The sequence below is a fragment of the Scyliorhinus torazame genome, chromosome 22, assembly GCF_047496885.1.
Source record: "Scyliorhinus torazame isolate Kashiwa2021f chromosome 22, sScyTor2.1, whole genome shotgun sequence".
In the NCBI taxonomy this organism is placed as follows: domain Eukaryota; kingdom Metazoa; phylum Chordata; class Chondrichthyes; order Carcharhiniformes; family Scyliorhinidae; genus Scyliorhinus; species Scyliorhinus torazame.
In genome coordinates, this window is record NC_092728.1 from 9,108,678 (window position 1) to 9,134,047 (window position 25,370).

The 25,370-nt window shown below is 53.0% G+C and overlaps 1 protein-coding gene across 1 annotated transcript in view; it reads left to right on the forward strand.

Moving 5' to 3' along the window:
* The window catches only part of LOC140399415 (semaphorin-3F-like), a gene marked incomplete at its 3' end in the record, with an annotated part of 289,195 nt that extends 264,263 nt beyond the window's left edge, over positions 1-24,932 (forward strand). The window contains exons 4-9 of the mRNA XM_072488993.1: positions 3,476-3,538; positions 7,561-7,680; positions 15,424-15,517; positions 16,916-17,035; positions 18,529-18,665; positions 24,813-24,932. Coding sequence (XP_072345094.1) covers positions 3,476-3,538; positions 7,561-7,680; positions 15,424-15,517; positions 16,916-17,035; positions 18,529-18,665; positions 24,813-24,932 — 654 coding nt within the window. The remainder of the gene's footprint in view (positions 1-3,475; positions 3,539-7,560; positions 7,681-15,423; positions 15,518-16,915; positions 17,036-18,528; positions 18,666-24,812) is intronic.
* Between the last annotated feature and the right edge of the window lie 438 nt (positions 24,933-25,370).

Consider the following 25,370-nt stretch of genomic DNA (forward strand, 5'->3'; position numbering starts at 1 on the left):
AGCGAATCATTGCGGATGCCCTGTCTCGCGCCATCACCTCGCCCTGTGAACAGGTCGACTTCATCCGCCAGATTGAGGCACAGGTGCAACTGTGTGCCAGCAAACTCCCGGCCTCAGATGAACGAGTCGTCAACATTCGAGAAGAGACCGCCAAGGACCCTCTTCTGCAGCGGGTCATAATCACCTTGCAAATGGTTGGCAGAAAGAGGGCAATGCCCTCAGTTCTTTAATGTCAAGGACGACCTAACAGTTGTCGAGGGGATCCTCCTCAAGCTGGATCGTATCGTTATTCCTCGCAGCCTCCAGAGCTTAGTGCTCAAACTGATCCACGAGGGGCACCTCGGTGTCGAGAAATGCAGGCGCAGGGCCCGGCATTTATTGGACTGGCATCAACCAGGACATATCCAACCAGGTCCTCAATTGTGCGACCTGCCAGCGTTTCCAGCCTGCTCAGCACAAAGAAACACTCCAGCAACACGAGATTGTGACCTCTCCGTGGTCTAAGGTGGGAATTGACCTTTTTCACGCCAGTGGGCGAGACTACGCGCTTAGAATTGACCACTTCTCGAGTTACCCTGACGTGGTGAAGCTGTCCGACCCACACCAAGGACTGTCATCAAGGCCTGCAAGGAGACATTTGCCAGGCATGGCATTCCGCTCACGGTCATGAGCGACAACGGTCCCTGCTTCCACAGCCGAGAGTGGTCCAACTTCGCGAAGCTGTACCAGTTCAAGCACATTACCTCGGGCCCGCGTTACCCGCAATCTAACGGGAAGGTCGAGAAAGGGTCGATATCGTGAAGTAACCGCTCTGCAAGGCTGCGGACTCAGCTTCTGACTTCAACCTTGCGCTCCTGGCGTACAGGGCAACCCCTCTGTCCACTGGTCTGTCTCCGGCACAACTCCTACTGAATCGTGACCCGCGGACGACTGATCCGGCCGTTCATTTACCTGACCTGGATCACCTCCCAGTGCTGCAAAAGGTGCAGCAACTCAGGAACCGGCAAAAGCTGACGTACGATGCTCATGCTCCTGATCTGCCTGTGCTCTCTCCAGAAGATGCTGTTCGCATCAAGTTGCCTGGTGGAGGCTGGTCAGCTCCAGCTGTTGTTGTTCGACAGGCTGCCCCCAGGTGGTTCGTGGTTCGCATGGCTGATGGCTCCATCGTCAGGCGCAACAGAAGGGCGCTACGCAAACTTGCCCGCCCACCACCGACTCTCACGTTCCCAGCTGTCGTTATGCCTTCTCCGGACACCTCGCTCCACGAGGCCACAAACCTGGCTGCTATCGCCCCTGTCAAGGCGCCGTCCCCCCCACCTCCACCTCTCAAGCGAGCGACAAGGATCCGACGTCAGCCCCACAGATTGGACTTATAAATATTTCCTTTGTTCTGTATCTGCACACTTGACACCTTACACGCACATATGCATTCACTCGCCATTTGCTGTAAATAGTTATATCTGTAAATATGTCGTAAATGCTCTAAGCAACCGACAATTTTTTTTTTAAAAGGGGGGATGTCATAATATGCACCCATACACATCATGAGGTAAAAACAGGCAGTGACAGACACCCAGGTTAGCCAATCAACACACAGGACAGAACACAACCAATCACCAGACAGAACACTAGAGGGGGGCTTCCAACTATAAAACACACGCGGCTTCAGCACTCCGCCTCTTTCCACTGGTGACAACTGTAGTGACAGTCAGGGTGTATATATCAGTCAGCACCTTCTACACGTGGCTCAGAGCTAGCCTGGTCTAGTTAGTTAGAGTTAGTACACGTAGAGTAGTAGAGTGTCGACCCACAGCAGCTGTGTGCCTTGTTACAGAAGTTCAATAAATCGTATTGAACCAACGCCTACGTTTGGTGTCTGCTTTCCAGTCCAACTGCATCCAGTCTTTCTCTCTCTCTCTCTCTCTCTCTCGCAATGCCTTCAGATCCTTCCTAAAGTGTGGCACCCAGAACACCAACTGACCCTCCGACAGTGCGGCACTCCCTCAGTACTGACCCTCTGACAGTGCAGCACTCCCTCAGTACTGACCCTCTGACAGTGCAGCACTCCCTCAGTACTGACCCTCTGACAGTGCAGCACTCCCTCAGTACTGACCCTCTGACAGTGCAGCACTCCCTCAGTACTGACCCTCTGACAGTGCGGCGCTCCCTCAGTACTGACCCTCTGACAGTGCAGCACTCCCTCAGTACTGACCCACTGATAGTGCGGCACTCCCTCAGTACTGACCCTCTGACAGTGCGGCACTCCCTCAGTACTGACCCTCTGACAGTGCAGCACTCCCTCAGTACTGACCCTCTGACAGTGCAGCACTCCCTTAGTACTGACCCTCTGACAGTGCGGCACTCCCTTAGTACTGACCCTCTGACAGTGCGGCACTCCCTCAGTACTGACCCTCTGACAGTGCAGCACTCCCTCAGTACTGACCCTCTGACAATGCGGCACTCCCTCAGTACTGACCCTCTGACAGTGCGGCACTCCCTTAGTACTGACCCTCTGACAGTGCAGCACTCCCTCAGTACTGACCCTCTGACAGTGCGGCACTCCCTCAGTACTGACCCTCTGACAGTGCGGCACTCCCTCAGTACTGACTCTCTGACAGTGCGGCACTCCCTCAGTACTGACCCTCTGACAGTGCAGCACTCCCTCAGTACTGACCCTCTGACAGTGCAGCACTCCCTCAGTACTGACCCTCTGACAGTGCGGCATTCCCTCAGTACTGACCCACTGATAGTGCAGCACTCCCTCAGTACTGACCCTCTGACAGTGCGGCACTCCCTCAGTACTGACCCTCTGACAGTGCAGCACTCCCTCAGTACTGACCCTCTGACAGTGCGGCACTCCCTCAGTACTGACTCTCTGACAGTGCGGCACTCCCTCAGCACTGACCCTCTGACAGTGCGGCACTCCCTCAGTACTGACCCTCTGACAGTGCGGCACTCCCTCAGTACTGACCCTCTGACAGTGCGGGGCTCCCTCAGTACTGACCCTCTGACAGTGCAGCACTCCCTCAGCACTGACCCTCTGACAGTGCGGCACTCCCTCAGTACTGACCCTCTGACAGTGCGGCACTCCCTCAGTACTGACCCTCTGACAGTGCGGCACTCCCTCAGAACTGACTCTCTGACAGTGCAGCACTCCCTGAGTACTGACCCTCTGACAGTGCAGCACTCCCTCAGTACTGACCCTCTGACAGTGCAGCACTCCCTCAGTACTGACCCTCTGACAGTGCAGCACTCCCTCAGTACTGACCCTCTGACAGTGCGGCACTCCCTCAGTACTGACCCTCTGACAGTGCGGCGCTCCCTCAGTACTGACCCTCTGACAGTGCAGCACTCTGTCAGTCATGCTTTTCAAAGAGCTGACTCAGAAAAGATGGGCTGAATGGCTTCTTTTGCTGCTTTAATGTGAAACACGGTTTGCAAACAGAATTGCTAATATTTTCCTTTGAATTGACAGATCCATTGGCCAGCGTCAGACAGACGTCAAGCTGACTGTCGACTGGCCGGCAAAGGACGGGAGGTAAGGAACTCGGTTTTTGTTCCCTTCTCCACTCCCCACTTCCACCTCCCGGAACTGTGCACCAGGAACAGGCGGCCATTCAGCCCCTCTCCAGCCTGTTACACAGGAACAGGAGGAGGCCCATTCAGCCCCTCTCCAGCCTGTTACACAGGAACAGGAGGAGGCCATTCAGCCCCTCTCTGAAAACCAATACACAGGAACAGGAGGCCCATTCAGCCCCTCTCCAGCCTGTTACACAGGAACAGGAGGTCCATTCAGCCCCTCTCCAGCCTGTTACACAGGAACAGGAGGAGGCCCATTCAGCCCCTCTCCAGCCTGTTACACAGGAACAGGAGGTCCATTCAGCCCCTCTCCAGCCTGTTACTAGTTTGCTAGTGTCACACGGGAGGGTTTAAACTAGTATGGCAGGGGGGTGGGCACGGGAGCAATAGGTCAGAAGGTGAGAGCATTGAGGGAGAACTAGGGAATAGGGACAGTGTGGCTCTGAGGCAGAGCAGACGGGGAGAAGTTGCTGAACACAGCGGGTCTGGTGGCCTGAAGTGCATATGTTTTAATGCAAGGAGCATTACGGGTAAGGCAGATGAACTTAGAGCTTGGATTAGTACTTGGAACTATGATGTTGTTGCCATTACAGAGACCTGGTTGAGGGAAGGGCAGGATTGGCAGCTAAACGTTCCAGGATTTAGATGTTTCAGGCGGGATAGAGGGGGATGTAAAAGGGGAGGCGGAGTTGCGCTACTTGTTCGGGAGAATATCACAGCTATACTGCGAGAGGACACCTCAGAGGGCAGTGAGGCTATATGGGTAGAGATCAGGAATAAGAAGGGTGCAGTCACAATGTTGGGGGTATACTACAGGCCTCCCAACAGCCAGCGGGAGATAGAGGAGCAGATAGGTAGACAGATTTTGGAAAAGAGTAAAAACAACAGGGTTGTGGTGATGGGAGACTTCAACTTCCCCAATATTGACTGGGACTCACTTAGTGCCAGGGGCTTAGACGGGGCGGAGTTTGTAAGGAGCATCCAGGAGGGCTTCTTAAAACAATATGTAAACAGTCCAACTAGGGAAGGGGCGGTACTGGACCTGGTATTGGGGAATGAGCCCGGTCAGGTGGTAGATGTTTCAGTAGGGGAGCATTTTGGTAACACTGACCACAATTCAGTAAGTTTTAAAGTACTGGTGGACAAGGATAAGAGTGGTCCGAGGATGAATGTGCTAAATTGGGGGAAGGCTAATTATAACAATATTAGGCGAGAACTGAAGAACATAGATTGGGGGCGGATGTTTGAGGGCAAATCAACATCTGACATGTGGGAGGCTTTCAAGTGTCAGTTGAAAGGAATACAGGACAGGCATGTTCCTGTGAGGAAGAAAGATAAATACGGCAATTTTCGGGAACCTTGGATGACGAGTGATATTGTAGGCCTCGTCAAAAAGAAAAAGGAGGCATTTGTCAGGGCTAAAAGGCTGGGAACAGACGAAGCCTGTGTGGCATATAAGGAAAGTAGGAAGGAACTTAAGCAAGGAGTCAGGAGGGCTAGAAGGGGTCATGAAAAGTCATTGGCAAATAGGGTTAAGGAAAATCCCAAGGCTTTTTACACGTACATAAAAAGCAAGAGGGTAGCCAGGGAAAGGGTTGGCCCACTGAAGGATAGGCAAGGGAATCTATGTGCGGAGCCAGAGAAAATGGGCGAGGTACTAAATGAATACTTTGCATCAGTATTCACCAAAGAGAAGGAATTGGTAGATGTTGAGTCTGGAGAAGGGGGTGTAGATAGCCTGGGTCACATTGTGATCCAAAAAGACGAGGTGTTGGGTGTCTTAAAAAATATTAAGGTAGATAAGTCCCCAGGGCCTGATGGGATCTACCCCAGAATACTGAAGGAGGCTGGAGAGGAAATTGCTGAGGCCTTGACAGAAATCTTTGGATCCTCGCTGTCTTCAGGGGATGTCCCGGAGGACTGGAGAATAGCCAATGTTGTTCCTCTGTTTAAGAAGGGTAGCAAGGATAATCCCGGGAACTACAGGCCGGTGAGCCTTACTTCAGTGGTAGGGAAATTACTGGAGAGAATTCTTCGAGACAGGATCTACTCCCATTTGGAAGCAAATGGACGTATTAGTGAGAGGCAGCACGGTTTTGTGAAGGGGAGGTCGTGTCTCACTAACTTGATAGAGTTTTTCGAGGAGGTCACTAAGATGATTGATGCAGGTAGGGCAGTAGATGTTGTCTATATGGACTTCAGTAAGGCCTTTGACAAGGTCCCTCATGGTAGACTAGTACAAAAGGTGAAGTCACACGGGATCAGGGGTGAACTGGCAAGGTGGATACAGAACTGGCTAGGCCATAGAAGGCAGAGGGTAGCAATGGAGGGATGCTTTTCTAATTGGAGGGCTGTGACCAGTGGTGTTCCACAGGGATCAGTGTTGGGACCTTTACTGTTTGTAGTATATATAAATGATTTGGAGGAAAATGTAACTGGTCTGATTAGTAAGTTTGCAGACGACACAAAGGTTGGTGGAATTGCGGATAGCGATGAGGACTGTCTGAGGATACAGCAGGATTTAGATTGTCTGGAGACTTGGGCGGAGAGATGGCAGATGGAGTTTAATCCGGACAAATGTGAGGTAATGCATTTTGGAAGGGCTAATGCAGGTAGGGAATATACAGTGAATGGTAGAACCCTCAAGAGTATTGAAAGTCAAAGAGATCTAGGAGTACAGATCCACAGGTCATTGAAAGGGGCAACACAGGTGGAGAAGGTAGTCAAGAAGGCATACGGCATGCTTGCCTTCATTGGCCGGGGCATTGAGTATAAGAATTGGCAAGTCATGTTGCAGCTGTATAGAACCTTAGTTAGGCCACACTTGGAGTATAGTGTTCAATTCTGGTCGCCACACTACCAGAAGGATGTGGAGGCTTTAGAGAGGGTGCAGAAGAGATTTACCAGAATGTTGCCTGGTATGGAGGGCATAAGCTATGAGGAGCGATTGAATAAACTCGGTTTGTTCTCACTGGAACGAAGGAGGTTGAGGGGAGACCTGATAGAGGTATACAAAATTATGAGGGGCATAGACAGAGTGGATAGTCAGAGGCTTTTCCCCAGGGTAGAGGGGTCAATTACTAGGGGGCATAGGTTTAAGGTGAGAGGGGCAAGGTTTAGAGTAGATGTACGAGGCAAGTTTTTTACGCAGAGGGTAGTGGGTGCCTGGAACTCGCTACCAGAGGAGGTAGTGGAAGCAGGGACGATAGGGACATTTAAGGGGCATCTTGACAAATATATGAATAGGATGGGAATAGAAGGATACGGACCCAGGAGGTGTAGAAGATTGTAGTTTAGTCGGGCAGTATGGACGGCACGGGCTTGGAGGGCCGAAGGGCCTGTTCCTGTGCTGTACATTTCTTTGTTCTTTGTTCTTTTGTTACACAGGAACAGGAGGAGGCCCATTCAGCCCCTCTCCAGCCTGTTACACAGGAACAGGAGGAGGCCCATTCAGCCCCTCTCCAGTCTGTTACACAGAAACAGTAGGAGGCCCATTCAGCCCCTCTCCAGCCTGTTACACAGGAACAGGAGGAGGCCATTCAGCCCCTCTCTGAAAACCAATACACAGGAACAGGAGGCCCATTCAGCCCCTCTCCAGCCTGTTACACAGGAACAGGAGGAGGCCCATTCAGCCCCTCTCCAGCCTGTTACACAGGAACAGGAGGAGGCCGATTCAGCCCCTCTCCAGCATGTTACACAGGAACAGGAGGAGGCCCATTCAGCCCCTCTCGAGGCTGTTACACAGGAACAGGAGGAGGCCCATTCAGCCCCTCTCCAGCCTGTTACACAGGACCAGGAGGAGCCCATTCAGCCCCTCTCCAGCCTGTTACACAGAAATAGGAGGAGGCCCATTCTGCCAATCTCGAGCCTGTAACGCAGTAAGGAGGGGTGCAGTAGGGGCAGGGGCTGATGGGTGTGGTTGAAGTGACTTTGTCTTGGTTAAGTTACACGTCTCTCTCTCTGTCTCCTCACCACTCACAGGGCGAGTGTGCGAATTACATCCGACTTATCGAACGCTGGAACCGGACCCATCTCTTCACCTGTGGCACGGGCGCCTTCAATCCCACCTGCACCTACATTCATCGTGGTTGGCGGTCGGAGGTTGGTACGGGGGTTTCCGTGGGGGTGGGGCGGGATGGATATCTTTACCATCACGATCCTGTCTGTCCGCCCTCTCTCTCTCTATCTGACGCACAGCCACCATCGCGCGGGTTCCCAGCTGCCGAATGTGTGAGTAGCATATTTGACTGCGGTGTGCATCGTGGACATCTGAGCGTGACATGTTTACATAGAAAATCCCCATTCAAAAAAACCCCCCCCCCTCCCGGCTTATTAACTCACGCCGTCGCTGGTGTCCCCGCCATTTATTGCCCCACCCTAATTAGCCCTTGAATTGAGTGTCTCGCTGGAATGCTTTTTGGCTTGAGGGAAATTTTAGTGCTTAGTTGAGAAATAAAAGTTTCAATGTATGTTCCTACTTTAATGATTCCGGGCCTTGTGTAAGTGTCGGTCTCCTTCAGTCGGGATATTCGACTATGGGAGGCGGTTCAGAGAAGGTTGACTGGCTGTTCCCCCCGGGGTGGAGGGCGTTTGTATCGAGGGCAGAGGGTCGAGCAGGTCGGGGCCTTCACCCGTTCGGAGTTTCGAAGAACGAGGGGTGGTCTCATTGAAACGCATCAGATTCTGAGGGGGGAGGGGGTTTGACCAGGTGGAGGCTGAGAGGATTTGACACCCCCTCGTGGGGGGGGGAGAATCTGGAACTGGGGGAGGGGTCCAGTTTGAGAATAATGGCGGATGAGATGGGGAGGAAATTCTTCACTCAGAGAGGGGGGGGGGTCAGTCTGTGAAATTCTCCCCTCCCCACCTCTCCCCAGGCAGCAGTGGGGGCGGCTTGTTGAATATTTCAAGGCCTAGTTAGAGTTTGATTGATGAAGGGGGGGGGGGTCGAGGGTTATGGAGGGAGACAGGAGAGCGGAGTCACAATCAGATCTGCATCATCTTATTGAATGGGAGACCAAGCTTCAGGAGGGCCGGATGGCTCCTCCTTCCCCGATTTGTAACTTCCTATATCCCAGGACCAGTAACCTGAGCCTTTAGTGTAAGAGCATTCAAAGTGTCTGCCTGAGTTTCCCCCGGGTGCTCCGGTTTCCCCCGTGTGTCCCGGTTTCCCCCGGCTGCTCCGGTTTCCCCCGGGTGCTCCGGTTTCCCTCGGCTGCTCCGGTTTCCCCCGTGTGTCCCGGTTTCCCCCGGCTGCTCCGGTTTCCCCCGTGTGTCCCGGTTTCCCCCGGCTGCTCCGGTTTCCCCCGTGTGTCCCGGTTTCCCCCGGCTGCTCCGGTTTCCCCCGTGTGTCCCGGTTTCCCCCGTGTGTCCCGGTTTCCCCCGGCTGCTCCGGTTTCCCCCGGGTGCTCCGGTTTCCCTCGGCTGCTCCGGTTTCCCCCGTGTGTCCCGGTTTCCCCCGGCTGCTCCGGTTTCCCCCGGGTGCTCCGGTTTCCCTCGGCTGCTCCGGTTTCCCCCGTGTGTCCCGGTTTCCCCCGGCTGCTCCGGTTTCCCCCGTGTGTCCCGGTTTCCCCCGGCTGCTCCGGTTTCCCCCGGGTGCTCCGGTTTCCCTCGGCTGCTCCGGTTTCCCCCGTGTGTCCCGGTTTCCCCCGGCTGCTCCGGTTTCCCCCGTGTGTCCCGGTTTCCCCCGGCTGCTCCGGTTTCCCCCGTGTGTCCCGGTTTCCCCCGTGTGTCCCGGTTTCCCCCGGGGGCCCCGGTTTCCCCCGTGTGTCCCGGTTTCCCCCGGGGGCTCCGGTTTCCCCTGGCTGCTCCGGTTTCCCCCCACAGTGTAAAGATGGGTGGGGTTATGGGGTGAAGGGGATAGGGCTGGGAGTGGACCTGGATGGGGTGCTCTCGCAGGGGGTTGGTGCAGACTGGATGGACTGGATGACCTCTCACTGCACTATAGGGAGTCTATGGCTCCCATAAGAACTAGGAGTCAGCCATTCAGCCCCTCGAACCCGCTCCGCCATTCAATACATTCATGGCTGACCTCCTCTCGGCCTCAACACTTTCCTGCCCGTTCTCCATAACCATTCAACCCATTACTAATGAAAAATCTGTTCATCTGCTCCTTAAATTTACTCAATGCCCCGGCATCCACCGCACTCTGGGGGAGTGATTCCCACAGATTCATGACTCTGAGAGAAGTAATTTCTCCTCATTTCTGTTTTAAATCTGCCCCCCCCTTATCCTGAGACGATGACCTCTCGTTCTAGATTGTTCCGCAAGAGGCAACATCCTCTCTACATCTACTTTGTCAAGACCTTTTATCATATAAACCTCAATTAAATCTCCTCTCATTCTTCTAAACTCGAGAGAGTGTAGGCCTGAACGGCTCGATCTCTCTTCATAAGGCAAACCCCTCATCTCTGGAACCAATCCAGTGAACCTCCTCTGAACCGCCTCCAATGTCACTACATCTTTCCTCAAATAAGGGGCCCAAAACCGTGCGCAATACTCCAGGTGCAGTGTCAACAATACCTTGGACATTTGCAACACTTCCTAACCTTTACACTCAATTCCTTTAGCTATAAATGCTAAGATTCCATTTGCTTTCTATATTATCTGCATGCTTGTTTTCTGTGACTCATGCACTCGGACTCCCAGATCCCTCTGCACCAGAGCCTCCCCCATTAGATAATAAGTTGCCTTTCCATTATTCCGACCAAAATGGATAACCTCACACTTATCCACGTTAAACTCCATCTGCCACATTTTGGCCCACTCTCCTAACCTATCTATATCCATTTGTAAGGTTCCTATTTCCTCGTTGCAACTTACTGTCCCACCTACTTTTGTGTCATCTGTGGATTTGGCTACAGAACCTTCCATCCCTGTATCTAAGTCGTTAATACAGATTGTGTCACGCGAGAGTACCTTTAAGAAATGGGTCTTATATTAGATGGCTGCAGTGATGTCAGAGAGTGGGTAGAACATAGAACATAGAACATTACAGCGCAGTACAGGCCCTTCGGCCCTCGATGTTGCGCCGACCTGTGAAACCACTCTAAAGCCCATCTACACTATTCCCTTATCGTTCATATGTCTATCCAATGACCATTTAAATGCCCTTAGTGTTGGCGAGTCCACTACTGTTGCAGGCCGGGCATTCCACGCCCTCACTACTCTCTGAGTAAAGAACCTACCTCTGACATCTGTCTTATATCTATCTCCTCTCAATTTAAAGCTATGTCCTCTCGTGCTCGCCATCACCATCCGAGGAAAAAGGCTCTCACTGTCCACCCTATCCAATCCTCTGATCATCTTGTATGCGTCAATTAAGTCACCTCTTAACCTTCTTCTTTCTAACGAAAACAGCCTCAAGTCCCTCAGCCTTTCCTCCATACCAGGCAACATTCCCTCTGCACCCTTTCCAATGCTTCCATATCCTTCCTATAATGCGGCGACCAGAATTGCGCGCAATACTCCAAATGCGGCCGCACCAGAGTTTTGTACAGCTGCAACATGACCTCATGGCTCCGAAACTCAATCCCTCTACCAATAAAAGCTAACACACCGTACACCTTCTTAACAACCCTCTCAACCTGGGTGGTAACTTTCAGTGATCTATGTACATGGACACCGAGATCTCTCTGCTCATCCATACTGCCAAGAATCTTACCATGAGCCCAGTACTCTGTCTTCCTGTTATTCCTTCCAAAATGAATCACCTCACACTTTTCTGCATTAAACTCCATTTGCCACCTCTCAGCCCAGCTCTGCAGCTTATCTATGTCTCTCTGTAACTTGTAACATCCTTCCGCACTGTCCACAACTCCACCGACTTTAGTGTCATCTGCAAATTTACTCACCCATCCTTCTACGCCCTCCAGGTCATTTATAAAAATGACAAACAGCAGTGGAGCTGGGCTGTCTGTCTGTTTTACTTTCGCTTTGGGTGCCGGCTACAGGGTGTTTTTAGTTTCGTTTTGCAGATTGGGGGCTGCAAAAACCAGGCGTCATTCTAATTTCTTTCTGTGTGGAAGGAATGTCATCAAATCACGTGCGAGTTTAAAAATGATAACTGCTCTCAATAGTGAATTTAAACCTGGCCTCTGTGTTAAAAAGGTCTTTTGTCTTATGGATGTTAATAAGAAAAGATTGTGACAGCACAGTGGCGCAGTGGGTTAGCACCGCAGCCTCACGGCGCCGAGGTCCCAGGTTCGATCCCGGCTCTGGGTCACTGTCCGTGTGGAGTTTGCACATTCTCCCCGTGTTTGCGTGGGTTTCTCCCCCACAACACAAAGATGTGCAGGGTCGGTGGATTGGCCACGCAAAATTGCCCCTTAGTTGGAAAAAAGTGAATTGGGCACTCTAAATTTAAAGAAACAAAATAAAGAAAGATTAAGGTTTACTTATACAATATCGTATCTGTGGGGGTTTATTGGTGTTGATCATTGTTAAGATGTGTACGGTGGGTTTCTAAAGTGTTAACTAGTTTCATAAATAAACATTGTTTTAAGTTAAAAATACTTTTCCATTTCTGCTCGACCACACCTGCAGAGTGGGCCGTGTGCTCCCCATACCACAATCTATTAAAAGTTGTGGGTCAGGTGAACTCCATGATACACTTTGGGGTTCTCTAAACCCTGGCTCGTAACAAATTGTAAATAGCTGGACCCAAGGATTGAACCCTGTGACACCCCCCGCTAGTTACATCTTGACATTCAGAAAAAGACCCATTTAGCACAAGGGTGTTCGACAGAGCAAGGGTTAATGTGGAACTTGGGGGGTGGGAGGAGAACGGTAACACCCACCTAGCGATGTAGAGGGTCACATGGCAGTAGGCTGTGGGTAGGAAAGTCCAGACGTATTCAGCACGCGGTGAACACGGCTCCGGGGCTGTACCTTGTGGAGGTACATAGTTGTTAAGTTGTTAATCAACATTTATCGTTCAGCCACACGAGCCTCCAGGCTTCTCAGCGAGACGCCAGAGAACTCCCTACGACATGGTGGCAGCGATGGAAGGACCCGGAAAGCATGGCAAAAGCGAAAGAAACGGCAGCCTGGCCTACGAGAAGGCCGCCTCACCTGAAGACAGAGCTGGAGGTGGCGTGAGAAGTGTTTCCCTGCCAGGCCTGATGGATTACCAAGGCAGAATCAAAGGACCCAGCCAGATTCAAAGAATCCACAGTCCCTACAGTGCAGAAGAAGGACATCTCGCCCATTTAGTCAGCACCGACCCTCTGAAAGAGCACCCTACCTAGTCCCACTCCCCCACCCTATCCCTGGAACCCCACTTAACAACTAAGAGGTAATTTTAGCATAGCCAATCGCCTAACCTCTGCACATCTCTGGACTTGTGGGAGGAAACCGGAGCACCCGGAGGAAACCCACGCAGACACAGGGAGAACGTGCAGACTCCGCACGGACAGTGACCCAAGCCGGGAATCGAACCTGGGACCCTGGAGCTGTGAAGCAGCAGTGCTAACCACTGTGCCGCCGATCCCCGCCCTCAGCTCTCAAAAGCTGCAAGGTAGTAGAAGAAGAATCCCCCCCCCCCCCCGCCCCCTGGGTCAAAGCTGATAAGTAATGAAGGAGACGGATAAAACCTTGAAGGGGGCATCAACAACCAAACGGGTTAGATTCTCGAACTTCGATCCAATCCGGGAACAATGAAGGAAAATGTAAATCAGGCTTGCAAACCCAAGGAACCAGAGGTAGGAAAGTCGGATGCCTCAAATGTATTGAGAACCATGAACGCACACCGCGGGATCTGCGTTCCCCCGGGACGATTCCTGTAGCGGGGGGCTGATAACTGACCAGAGGCACAGAATTTAATAGCAGGGAGGTTAAGCTGGAGCTGTATAAAACGCTGGTTATGCCGCAGCTGGAGTACCGCGTGCAGTTCTCGTCGCCACATTACAGGAAGGATGTGATTGCGCTGGAGGGGGTGCAGAGGAGATTCACCAGGATGTTGCCGGGGCTGGAGCGGTTCAGCTGTGAAGAGAGGCTGGTTACACTGGGGTTGTTCTCCTTAGAGCAGAGAAGGCTGAGGGGGGACCTGATTGAGGGGACATAGATCGGGCGGCTAGGAGGAGACTTTTCCGCTTAGTGGAGGATCAATAACCAGGGGGCAGAGATTTACGGTCAGGGGCAGGAGATTCAGAGGGGATTTGAGGAAAGACTTTCTCAGCCAGAGGGTGGTGGGAGTCTGGAACTCGCTGTCTGAAAGGGTGGTGGAGGCGGGAACTCTAACAACAAAATTTGTAATCGATTTCAAAAGAAATCTGGAATTAAAATTCCAGTGGCGGCTACGCAACTATTGTCACAAAAATAATATTCATTGAGGAAGGAAATCTGCCGTCCGTACCCGGTCTGCTGGTTTAGCACACCGGGCTAAATCGCTGCCTTTGAATGCAGGCCAACGCAGGCCAGCAGCGCAGGTTCAATTCCCGTACCAGCCTCCCCGAACAGGCACCGGAATGTGGCGACTAGGGGCCCTTCACAGTAACTTCATTTAAAGCCTACTTGTGACAATAAGCGATTTTCATTTTCATGTGACTCCAGACCCACATTGCAAGGTGGCCGCCTCTCACCGGCCCACCTAGCCGGCGAGGCCCACATTCGACGAACAAATTATTTTAAAAACTCGGAAAGTGGCCGGGAGGAGGGTGGGGTAGTAGTATAAGGATGGGGTAGGTGCAGTACAAGGGTGGGGTAGATGTATTATAAGGGTGGTGTAGGTGTATTATAAGGGTGGGGTAGGTGTAGTATAAGGGTGGGGTAGGTGTAGTATGAGGGTGGGGTAGGTGTAGTATAAGGGTGGGGTAGGTGTAGTATAAGGGTGGGGTTGGTGTAGTATAAGGGTGGGGTAGGTGTAGTATAAGGGTGGGGTAGGTGTATTATAAGGGTGGTGTAGGTGTATTATAAGGGTGGGGTAGGTGTAGTATAAGGGTGGGGTAGGTGTAGTATGAGGGTGGGGTAGGTGTAGTATAAGGGTCGGGTAGGTGTAGTATAAGGGTCGGGTAGGTGTAATATAAGGGTCGGGTAGGTGTAGTATAAGGGTGGGGTAGATGTAGTATAAGGGTGGGGTAGATGTAGTATAAGGGTGGGGTAGGTGTAGTATAAGGGTGGGGTAGGTGTAGTATAAGGGTGGGGTAGGTGTAGTATAAGGGTCGGGTAGGTGTAGTATAAGGGTCGGGTAGGTGTAGTATAAGGGTGGGGTAGGTGTAGTATAAGGGTGGGGTAGATGTAGTATAAGGGTGGGGTAGGTGTAGTATAAGGGTGGGGTAGGTGTAGTATAAGGGTGGGGTAGGTGTAGTATAAGGGTGGGGTAGGTGTAGTATAAGGGTCGGGTAGGTGTAGTATAAGGGTGGGTAGGTGTAGTATAAGGGTGGGGTAGGTGTAGTATAAGGGTGGGGTAGGTGTAGTATAAGGGTGGGGTGGGTGTAGTATAAGGGTGGGGGAGTTGTAGTATCAGGGTTTCTGGCAGAGCGAAGGTTAATGTGGGACTGGAGGGCGGGCTGAGGAACAGTCCCGCCCACACAGTGACGCAGAGAGTCACATGATGCAAGACCAAGCGTAGAGATTTCCGGGAGTAGTGGGGATACAGATGGTTCGCATGGACGATCTGGTAAGGATGTGTTGACAAAAGGATGATGGTTGAACAGGAGAACCGCCAGACCATTCAGGGAATGTCAAACAGCCCCAACACTCGTCTGGATTGGTAGTCCAGTGACAGTGTCGCGAAGCCGCCATCTCTCTCTGTGTATTGACCTCACCCCGCCCACCGTCAAACATGACCCCAGCCTCAATGACCTGTGACCTGTGATAACCTCACCATTCCCTCTCTCTTTGCCACAGGACTACATCTTCCGTCTGGTTCCGGGCCGGTTAGAATCTGGGAAGGGGAAATGTCCCTATGACCCCAAAGAGGAGAGTTTGGCCGCCTTAGTCAGTGAGTAATGTTCAGCTCCTTCCCCATTCTCTGCTTTTCACCCATGGTCTAAAGTTCCGATGATTCGAAAACCTCCGGCTAGATTTGAGACCTCGGCTTGTCAGAGGGTCAGTGCTGAGGGAGTGCCGCACTGTCAGAGGGTCAGTACTGAGGGAGTGCCGCACTGTCAGAGGGTAAGTACTGAGGGAGTGCTGCACTGTCAGAGGGTCAGTACTGAGGGAGTGCCGCACTGTCAGAGGGTCAGTACTGAGGGAGTGCCGCACTGTCAGAGGGTCAGTGCTGAGGGAGTGCCGCACTGTCAGAGGGTCAGTACTGAGGGAGTGCCGCACTGTCAGAGGGTCAGTGCTGAGGGAGTGCCGCACTGTCAGAGGGTCAGGACTGAGGGAGTGCCGCACTGTCAGAGGGTCAGTACTGAGGGAGTGACACACTGTCAGAGGGTCAGTACTGAGGGAGTGCCGCACTGTCAGAGGGTCAGTACTGAGGGAGTGCCGCACTGTCAGAGGGTCAGTACTGGGGGAGTGCCGCACAGTCAGAGGGTCAGTACTGAGGGAGTGCCGCACTGTCAGAGGGTCAGTACTGAGGGAGTGCCGCACTGTCAGAGGGTCAGTACTGAGGGAGTGCCGCACTGTCAGAGGGTCAGTACTGAGGGAGTGCCGCACTGTCAGAGGGTCAGTACTGAGGGAGTGCCGCACTGTCAGAGGGTCAGTACTGAGGGAGCGCCGCACTGACAGAGGGTCAGTACTGAGGGAGTGCTGCACTGTCAGAGGGTCAGTACTGAGGGAGTGCCGCACTGTCAGAGGGTCAGTACTGAGGGAGTGCCGCACTGTCAGAGGGTCAGTACTGAGGGAGTGCCGCACAGTCAGAGAGTCAGTAGTGAGGGAGTGCCGCACTGTCAGAGGGTCAGTACTGAGGGAGTGCTGCACTGTCAGAGGGTCAGTACTGAGGGAGTGCCGCACTGTCAGAGGGTCAGTACTGAGGGAGTGCTGCACTGTCAGAGGGTCAGTACTGAGGGAGTGCCGCACTGTCAGAGGGTCAGTACCGAGGGAGTGCCGCACTGTCAGAGGGTCAGTGCTGAGGGGGTGATGTTAAACCACGGCTGCTGTTTGCCCCTCTCGGGTGGGCGCTGTTGGAAGCTGCCCATGGGGGCAGGGGAGGGAGTGGGGTGGTTCTCCGCAGTGTCCTGGGTCCAATGGTTGTCCCTCACCCCGCACGGCATCGATGTGATTGGTCTGGCTGAGCTTGCTGGGACCTTGCCTTGTCGACAGTGCGTGTTGGAGCTCTGAATCACCCACAAACCGCCCTCCGCACTTATACATTTGCTTGAGAGTTTTGCTACTGTTCATAAACCTGATTCTCCCCCGTCCCCACTCCTCACTTGGTTTCCGGAATCTTCCACAGATGGGAATCTATACGCTGGCGTGCATATTGACTTCATGGGAATGGATGCTGCCTTATTCCGAAGTTTGGGGAATCGCCCGGCGATCCGTACAGAACAATACGATTCCCGGTGGTTTAACGGTAAGAGAACGCACAGGAGGATCCCAGACACGGCTGGGGCGACACCTCGCCCACTGGACTGGTCAGTCAAACTGCAATACCTTTAGAAACAAAATTAGAGGGCCCAGTTCTTTATTTATTTCCAATTAAGGGGCAATTTAGGGTGGCCAATCCACCTACCCTGCACATCTTTGGGTTGTGGGGGCGAAACACATGCAGACACGGGGAGAATGTGCAAACTCCACACAGACAGTGACCCGGGGCCGGGATCGAACCTGGGACCTCGGCGCGGTTAGGCCGCAGTGCTAACCACTGCGCCACCATGCCGCTCCAAAGTCCAGTGCTGAGGGAGTGCCGCACTGTCAGAGGGTCAGTACTGAGGGAGTGCCGCACTGTCAGAGGGTCAATGCTGAGGGAATGCCGCACTGTCAGAGGGTCAGTACTGAGGGAGTGCTGCACTGTCAGAGGGTCAGTACTGAGGGAGTGCCGCACTGTCAGAGGGTCTGTGCTGAGGGAGTGCCGCACTGTCAGAGGGTCAGTACTGAGGGAGTGCCGCACTGGGTCAGAGGGTCAGTACTGAGGGAGTGCTGCACTGTCAGAGAGTCAGTACTGAGGGAGTGCTGCAGTGTCAGAGGGTCAGTGCTGAGGGAGTGCTGCACTGTCAGAGGGTCAGTACTGAGGGAGTGCCGCACAGTCAGAGGGTCAGTACTGAGGGAGTGCCGCACTGTCAGAGGGTCAGTACTGAGGGATGCCGCACTGTCAGAGGGTCAGTACTGAGGGAGTGCCGCACTGTCAGAGGGTCAGTACTGAGGGAGTGCTGCACTGTCAGAGGGTCAGTACTGAGGGAGTGCCGCACTGTCAGAGGGTCAGTACTGAGGGAGTGCTGCACTGTCAGAGGGTCAGTACTGAGGGAGTGCCGCACTGTCAGAGGGTCAGTACTGAGGGAGCGCCGCACTGTCAGAGGGTCAGTACTGAGGGAGTGCTGCACTGTCAGAGGATCAGTACTGAGGGAGTGCTGCACTGTCGAAGGGTCAGTACTGAGGGAGTGCTGCACTGTCAGAGGGTCAGTACTGAGGGAGTGCCGCACTGTCAGAGGGTCAGTACTGAGGGAGTGCCGCACAGTCAGAGGGTCAGTGCTGAGGGAGTGCCGCACTGTCAGAGGGTCAGTACTGAGGGAGTGCCGCACTGTCAGAGGGTCAGTACTGAGCGAGTGCTGCACTGTCAGAGGGTCAGTACTGAGGGAGTGCTGCACTGTCAGAGGGTCAGTACTGAGGGAGTGCCGCACAGTCAGAGGGTCAGTACTGAGGGAGTGCCGCACTGTCAGAGGGTCAGTACTGAGGGAGTGCCGCACTGTCAGAGGGTCAGTACTGAGCGAGTGCTGCACTGTCAGAGGGTCAGTACTGAGGGAGTGCTGCACTGTCGGAGGGTCAGTGCTGTTCGAGGCTCTGCGCAGTTCTGGATATTTGAAGGTTCGGATTCTCATTGGCCTGTTTTAACATCCTATTATTTTCCAGATCCGATCTTTCTTCGGGCGCGTGTGATTCCCGACAATGCGGAACGCAGCGATGATAAACTCTACTTCTTCTTCCGGGAAAAATCGACGGAGGCTGGGAGTGCCCAGGTTTACTCCCGAGTCGGCCGTGTCTGCCTGGTGAGTGTGTGTTGTCCCATCACCATCCAACACTGAGCCCAGCACTGCCAGAGAGGCCATTCAGCCCCTCTCCAGCCTGTAACAGAGGAACAGGAGGAGGCCCATTCAGCCCCTCTCCAGCCTGTTACACAGGAACAGGAGGCCCATTCAGCCCCTCTCCAGCCTGTTACACAGGAACAGGAGGAGGCCCATTCAGCCCCTCTCCAGCCTGTTACACAGGAACAGGAGGAGGCCCATTCAGTCCCTCTCCAGCCTGTTACACAGGAACAGGAGGAGCCCATTCAGCCCCTCTCCAGCCTGTTACACAGGAACAGGAGGAGGCCCATTCAGCCCCTCTCCAGCCTGTTACACAGGAACAGGAGGCCCATTCAGCCCCTCTCCAGCCTGTAACAGAGGAACAGGAGGAGGCCCATTCAGTCCCTCTCCAGCCTGTTACACAGGAACAGGAGGCCCATTCAGTCCCTCTCCAGCCTGTTACACAGGAACAGGAGGCCCATTCAGCCCCTCTCCAGCCTGTTACACAGGAACAGGAGGCCCATTCAGCCCCTCTCCAGCCTGTTACACAGGAACAGGAGGAGGCCCATTCAGCCCCTCTCCAGCCTGTTACAGAGGAACAGGAGGAGGCCCATTCAGTCCCTCTCCAGCCTGTTACACACGAACAGGAGGAGGGCCATTCAGCCCCTCTCCAGCCTGTTACAGAGGAACAGGAGGAGGCCCATTCAGTCCCTCTCCAGCCTGTTACACAGGAACAGGAGGAGGCCCATTCAGCCCCTCTCCAGCCTGTTACACAGGAACAGGAGGCCCATTCAGCCCCTCTCCAGCCTGTTACACAGGAACAGGAGGAGGCCCATTCAGCCCCACTCCAGCCTGTTACAGAGGAACAGGAGGAGGCCCATTCAGTCCCTCTCCAGCCTGTTACACAGGAACAGGAGGAGGGCCATTCAGCCCCTCTCCAGTCTGTTACACAGGAACAGGAGAATCCCCATTCAGCCCCTCTCCAGCCTGTTACACATAGAACATAGAACATAGAACAATACAGCGCAGTACAGGCCCTTCGGCCCACGATGTTGCACCGAAACAAAAACCATCTAACCTACACTATGCCATTATCATCTATATGTTTATCCAATAAACTTTTAAATGCCCTCAATGTTGGCGAGCTCACTACTGTAGCAGGTAGGGCATTCCACGGCCTCACTACTCTTTGCGTAAAGAACCTACCTCTGACCTCTGTCCTATATCTATTACCCCTCAGTTTAAAGTTATGTCCCCTCGTGCCAGCCATATCCATCCGCGGGAGAAGGCTCTCACTGTCCACCCTATCCAACCCCCTGATCATTTTGTATGCCTCTATTAAGTCTCCTCTTAACCTTCTTCTCTCCAACGAAAACAACCTCAAGTCCATCAGCCTTTCCTCATAAGATTTTCCCTCCATACCAGGCAACATCCTGGTAAATCTCCTCTGTACCCGCTCCAAAGCCTCCACGTCCTTCCTATAATGCAGTGACCAGAACTGTACGCAATACTCCAAATGCGGCCGTACCAGAGTTCTGTACAGCTGCAACATGACCTCCCGACTCCGGAACTCAATCCCTCTACCAATAAAGGCCAACTCTCCATAGGCCTTCTTCACAAACCTATCAACCTGGGTGGCAACTTTCAGGGATCTATGTACATGGACACCTAGATCCCTCTGCTCATCCACACTTTCAAGAACTTTACCATTAGCCAAATATTCCGCATTCCTGTTATTCCTTCCAAAGTGAATCACCTCACACTTCTCTACATTAAACTCCATTTGCCACCTCTCAGCCCAGCTCTGCAGCTTATCTATATCCCTCTGTAACCTGCTACATCCTTCCACACTATCGACAACACCACCGACTTTAGTATCGTCTGCAAATTTACTCACCCACCCTTCTGCGCCTTCCTCTAGGTCATTGATAAAAATGACAAACAGCAACGGCCCCAGAACAGATCCTTGTGGTACTCCACTTGTGACTGTACTCCATTCTGAACATATCCCATCAACCACCACCCTCTGTCTTCTTTCAGCTAGCCAATTTCTGATCCACATCTCTAAATCACCCTCAATCCCCAGCCTCCGTATTTTTTGCAATAGCCTACCGTGGGGAACCTTATCAAACGCTTTGCTGAAATCCATATACACCACATCAACTGCTCTACCCTCGTCTACCTGTTCAGTCACCTTCTCAAAGAACTCGATAAGGTTTGTGAGACATGACCTACCCTTCACAAAGCCATACTGACTATCCCTGATCATATTATTCCTATTATAAATCTTGTCTCTTATAATCCCCTCCAAGACTTTACCCACTACAGACGTGAGGCTCACCGGTCTATAGTTGCCGGGGTTGTCTCTGCTCCCCTTTTTGAACAAAGGGACCACATTTGCTGTCCTCCAGTCCTCTGGCACTATTCCTGTAGCCAATGACGACATAAAAATCAAAGCCAAAGGTCCAGCAATCTCTTCCCTGGCCTCCCAGAGAATCCTAGGATAAATCCCATCAGGTCCCGGGGACTTATCTATTTTCAGCCTGTCCAGAATTGCCAACACCTCTTCCCTACGTACCTCAATGCCATCTATTCTATTAGCCTGGGGCTCAGCATTCTCCTCCACAACATTATCTTTTTCCTGAGTGAATACTGACGAAAAATATTCATTTAGTATCTCGCCTATCTCTTCAGACTCCACACACAATTTCCCATCCCTGTCCTTGACTGGTCCTACTCTTTCCCTAGTCATTCGCTTATTCCTGACATACCTATAGAAAGCTTTTGGGTTTTCCTTGATCCTTCCTGCCAAATACTTCTCCTGTCCCCTCCTTGCTCGTCTTAGCTCTCTCTTTAGATCCTTCCTCGCTACCTTGTAACTATCCATCGCCCCAACCGAAACTTCACACTTCATCTTCACATAGGCCTTCTTCTTCCTCTTAACAAGAGATTCCACTTCCTTGGTAAACCACGGTTCCCTCGCTCGACGCCTTCCTCCCTGTCTGACCGGTACATACTTATCAAGAACACGCAGTAGCTGATCCTTGAACAAGCCCCACTTATCCAGTGTGCCCAACACTTGCAGCCTACTTCTCCACCTTATCCCCCCCAAGTCACGTCTAATGGCATCATAATTGCCCTTCCCCCAGCTATAACTCTTGCCCTGCGGTGTATACTTATCCCTTTCCATCATTAACGTAAACGTCACCGAATTGTGGTCACTGTCCCCAAAGTGCTCTCCTACCTCCAAATCCAACACCTGGCCTGGTTCATTACCCAAAACCAAATCCAACGTGGCCTCGCCTCTTGTTGGCCTGTCAACATATTGTTTCAGGAAACCCTCCTGCACACACTGTACAAAAAACGACCCATCTATTGTACTCGAACTATATCTTTTCCAGTCAATATTTGGAAAGTTAAAGTCTCCCATAATAACTACCCTGTTACTTTCGCTCATATCCAGAATCATCTTCGCCATCCTTTCCTCTACATCCCTAGAACTATTAGGAGGCCTATAAAAAACTCCCAACAGGGTGACCTCTCCTTTCCTGTTTCTAACTTCAGCCCATACTACCTCGGAAGAAGAGTCCCCATCTAGCATCCTCTCCGCCACCGTAATACTGCTCTTGACTAGCAGCGCCACACCTCCCCCTCTTTTGCCTCCTTCTCTGAGCTTACTAAAACACCTAAACCCCGGAACCTGCAACATCCATTCCTGTCCCTGCTCTATCCATGTCTCCGAAATGGCCACAACATCGAAGTCCCAGGTACCAACCCATGCTGCCAGTTCCCCTACCTTGTTTCGTATACTCCTGGCATTGAAGTAGACACACTTCAAACCACCTACCTGAACACTGGCCCCCTCCTGCGACGTCAAATCTGTGCTCCTGACCTCTATACTCTCATTCTCCCTTACCCTAAAACTACAATCCAGGTTCCCATGCCCCTGCTGCATTAGTTTAAACCCCCCCAAAGAGCACTAACAAATCTCCCCCCCAGGATATTTGTGCCCCTCAGGTTCAGATGTAGACCATCCTGTCTGTAGAGGTCCCACCTTCCCCAGAAAGAGCCCCAGTTATCCAAAAATCTGAATCCCTCCCGCCTGCACCATCCCTGTAGCCACGTGTTTAAATGCTCTCTCTCCCTATTCCTCATCTCACTATCACGTGGCACGGGCAACAACCCAGAGATAACAACTCTGTTTGTTCTAGTTCTGAGCTTCCATCCTAGCTCCCTGAAAGCCTGCCTGACATCCTTGTCCCCTTTCCTACCTATGTCGTTAGTGCCAATGTGGACCACGACTTGGGGCTGCTCCCCCTCCCCCTAAGGACCCGGAAAACACGATCCGAGACATCACGTACCCTTGCACCTGGGAGGCAACATACCAAACGTGAGTCTCTCACGCTCCCACAAAATCTCCTATCCGTGCCCCTGACTATAGAGTCCCCAATTACTAATGCTCTGCTCCTCTCCCCCCTTCCCTTCTGAGCAACAGGGACAGACTCCGTGCCAGAGGCCCGTACCCCATGGCTTACCCCGGTAAGTCCCCCCCCCCCCACAAGTATCCAAAGCGGTATACTTGTTTCTCAGGGGAACGACCGCAGGGGATCCCTGCACTGACTGCTTTTTCCCAGTCCCTCTTACAGTTACCCACCTATCTCCAATCTTTGGTGTAACTAATTCCCTGAAGCTGCTATCTATAACCCCTTCTGCCTCCCGAATGATCCGAAGTTCTTCCAACTCCAGCTCCAGTTCCCTAACTCGGTCTTGGAGGAGCTGGAGATGGCAGCACTTCCTGCAGGTAAAATCAGCAGGGACACTAACTGCATCCCTCACCTCAAACATCCTGCAGGAGGAACATTGCACTCCCTTCCCTGCCATTCCTCTAACTTTCTACCAAGATCTGGCTAACAACTAAATTAAATTTTTATAAAAAATAATAATATAATAAAATATGGTACTTACCTCAGACCAATGGGTTTTATTATTAGGTTAGAGGAGGAGGGCGGGTGGGAGACACTACACGTGTAGTGTCTCGGGTTTCCTCTCCACCAGAATTTATTGGTGAGGGTCTTCCCAGACGTCCGCGGGTCGACTTCCTGTTCCCGCCTAAAAAACTAATTTAAAAAAAAGAAGAAAAATTCTCAGCTCCTGCTGAAATTGACTCACCAGCTTCACACCCGCCGAAATCGACTGGCCTGCCCCTGCAAAGACAAGTGCTTTTAAAGGTTGACACAGGAACATGAGGAGCCCATTCAGCCCCTCTCCAGCCTGTTACACAGGAACATGAGGAGCCCATTCAGCCCCTCTCCAGCCTGTTACACAGGAACAGGAGGAGGCCCATTCAGCCCCTCGCCAGCCTGTTACACAGGAACAGGAGGAGGTCCATTCAGCCCCTCTCCAGCCTGTTACACAGGAACAGGAGGAGCCCATTCAGCCCCTCTCCAGCCTGTTACACAGGAACAGGAGGCCATTCAGCCCCTCTCCAGCCTGTTACACAGGAACAGGAGGAGGCCCATTCAGCCCCTCTCCAGCCTGTTACACAGGAACAGGAGGAGGTCCATTCAGCCCCTCTCCAGCCTGTTACACAGGAACAGGAGGAGCCCATTCAGCCCCTCTCCAGCCTGTTACACAGGAACAGGAGGCCCATTCAGCCCCTCTCCAGCCTGTTACACAGGACCACGAGGAGGGCCATTCAGCCCCTCTCCAGCCTGTTACACAGGAACAGGAGGAGGCCCATACAGCCCCTCTCCAGCCTGTTACACAGGAACAGGAGGAGCCCATTCAGCCCCTCTCCAGCCTGTTACACAGGAACAGGAGGCCCATTCAGCCCCTCTCCAGCCTGTTACACAGGAACAGGAGGAGGCCCATTCAGCCCCTCTCCAGCCTGTTACACAGGAACAGGAGGCCCATTCAGCCCCTCTCCAGCCTGTTACTCAGGAACAGGAGGCCCATTCAGCCCCTCTCCAGCCTGTTACACAGGAACAGGAGGAGGCCCATTCAGCCCCTCATGAGCTTGTTACAGCCCCTAAATCTTGGTTCCTCGAGGGGTTACAAGCCCAGCCTGTGTTATTGAATCCGGGTCTTGCAGCCCTGTCAGTGTGGTTGGTGATTCCATTTCCCTGTTCACAGAATGACAGTGGGGGCAAGCGGTCGCTGGTGAACAAGTGGACGAGTTTTCTGAAGGCGAGGTTAGTGTGCTCGGTCAGAGGGCAGGATGGAGTCGAGACCCACTTCGACCAGCTCCGTGAGTATCCGGCCCACTTCCTCAGCACGGGGGTGGGGGCGGAGTGGGGGGGGAGTGCCAGGAAGGGAGGGGGAGGGGGAGTGAGGCGGAGGGAGGGGGAGGGAAGGGGAGGGAGTGGGGAGAGGGGGGAGTGAGGTGGAGGGAGGGGGGGAGGAGGGAGGAGAGGGACAGAGAGGGAGTGGGGGGAGGGAGGGGGAGGGAAGGGGAGGGAGTAGGGAGAGGGGGGGAGGGAAGGGGAGGGAGTGGGGAGAGGGGGGAGTGAGGTGGAGGGAGGGGGGGAGGAGGGAGGAGAGGGACAGAGAGGGAGTGGGGGGAGGGAGGGGGAGGGAAGGGGAGGGAGTGGGGAGAGGGGGGAGTGAGGTGGAGGGAGGGGGGGAGGAGGGAGGAGAGGGACAGAGAGGGAGTGGGGGGAGGGAGGGGGAGGGAAGGGGAGGGAGTAGGGA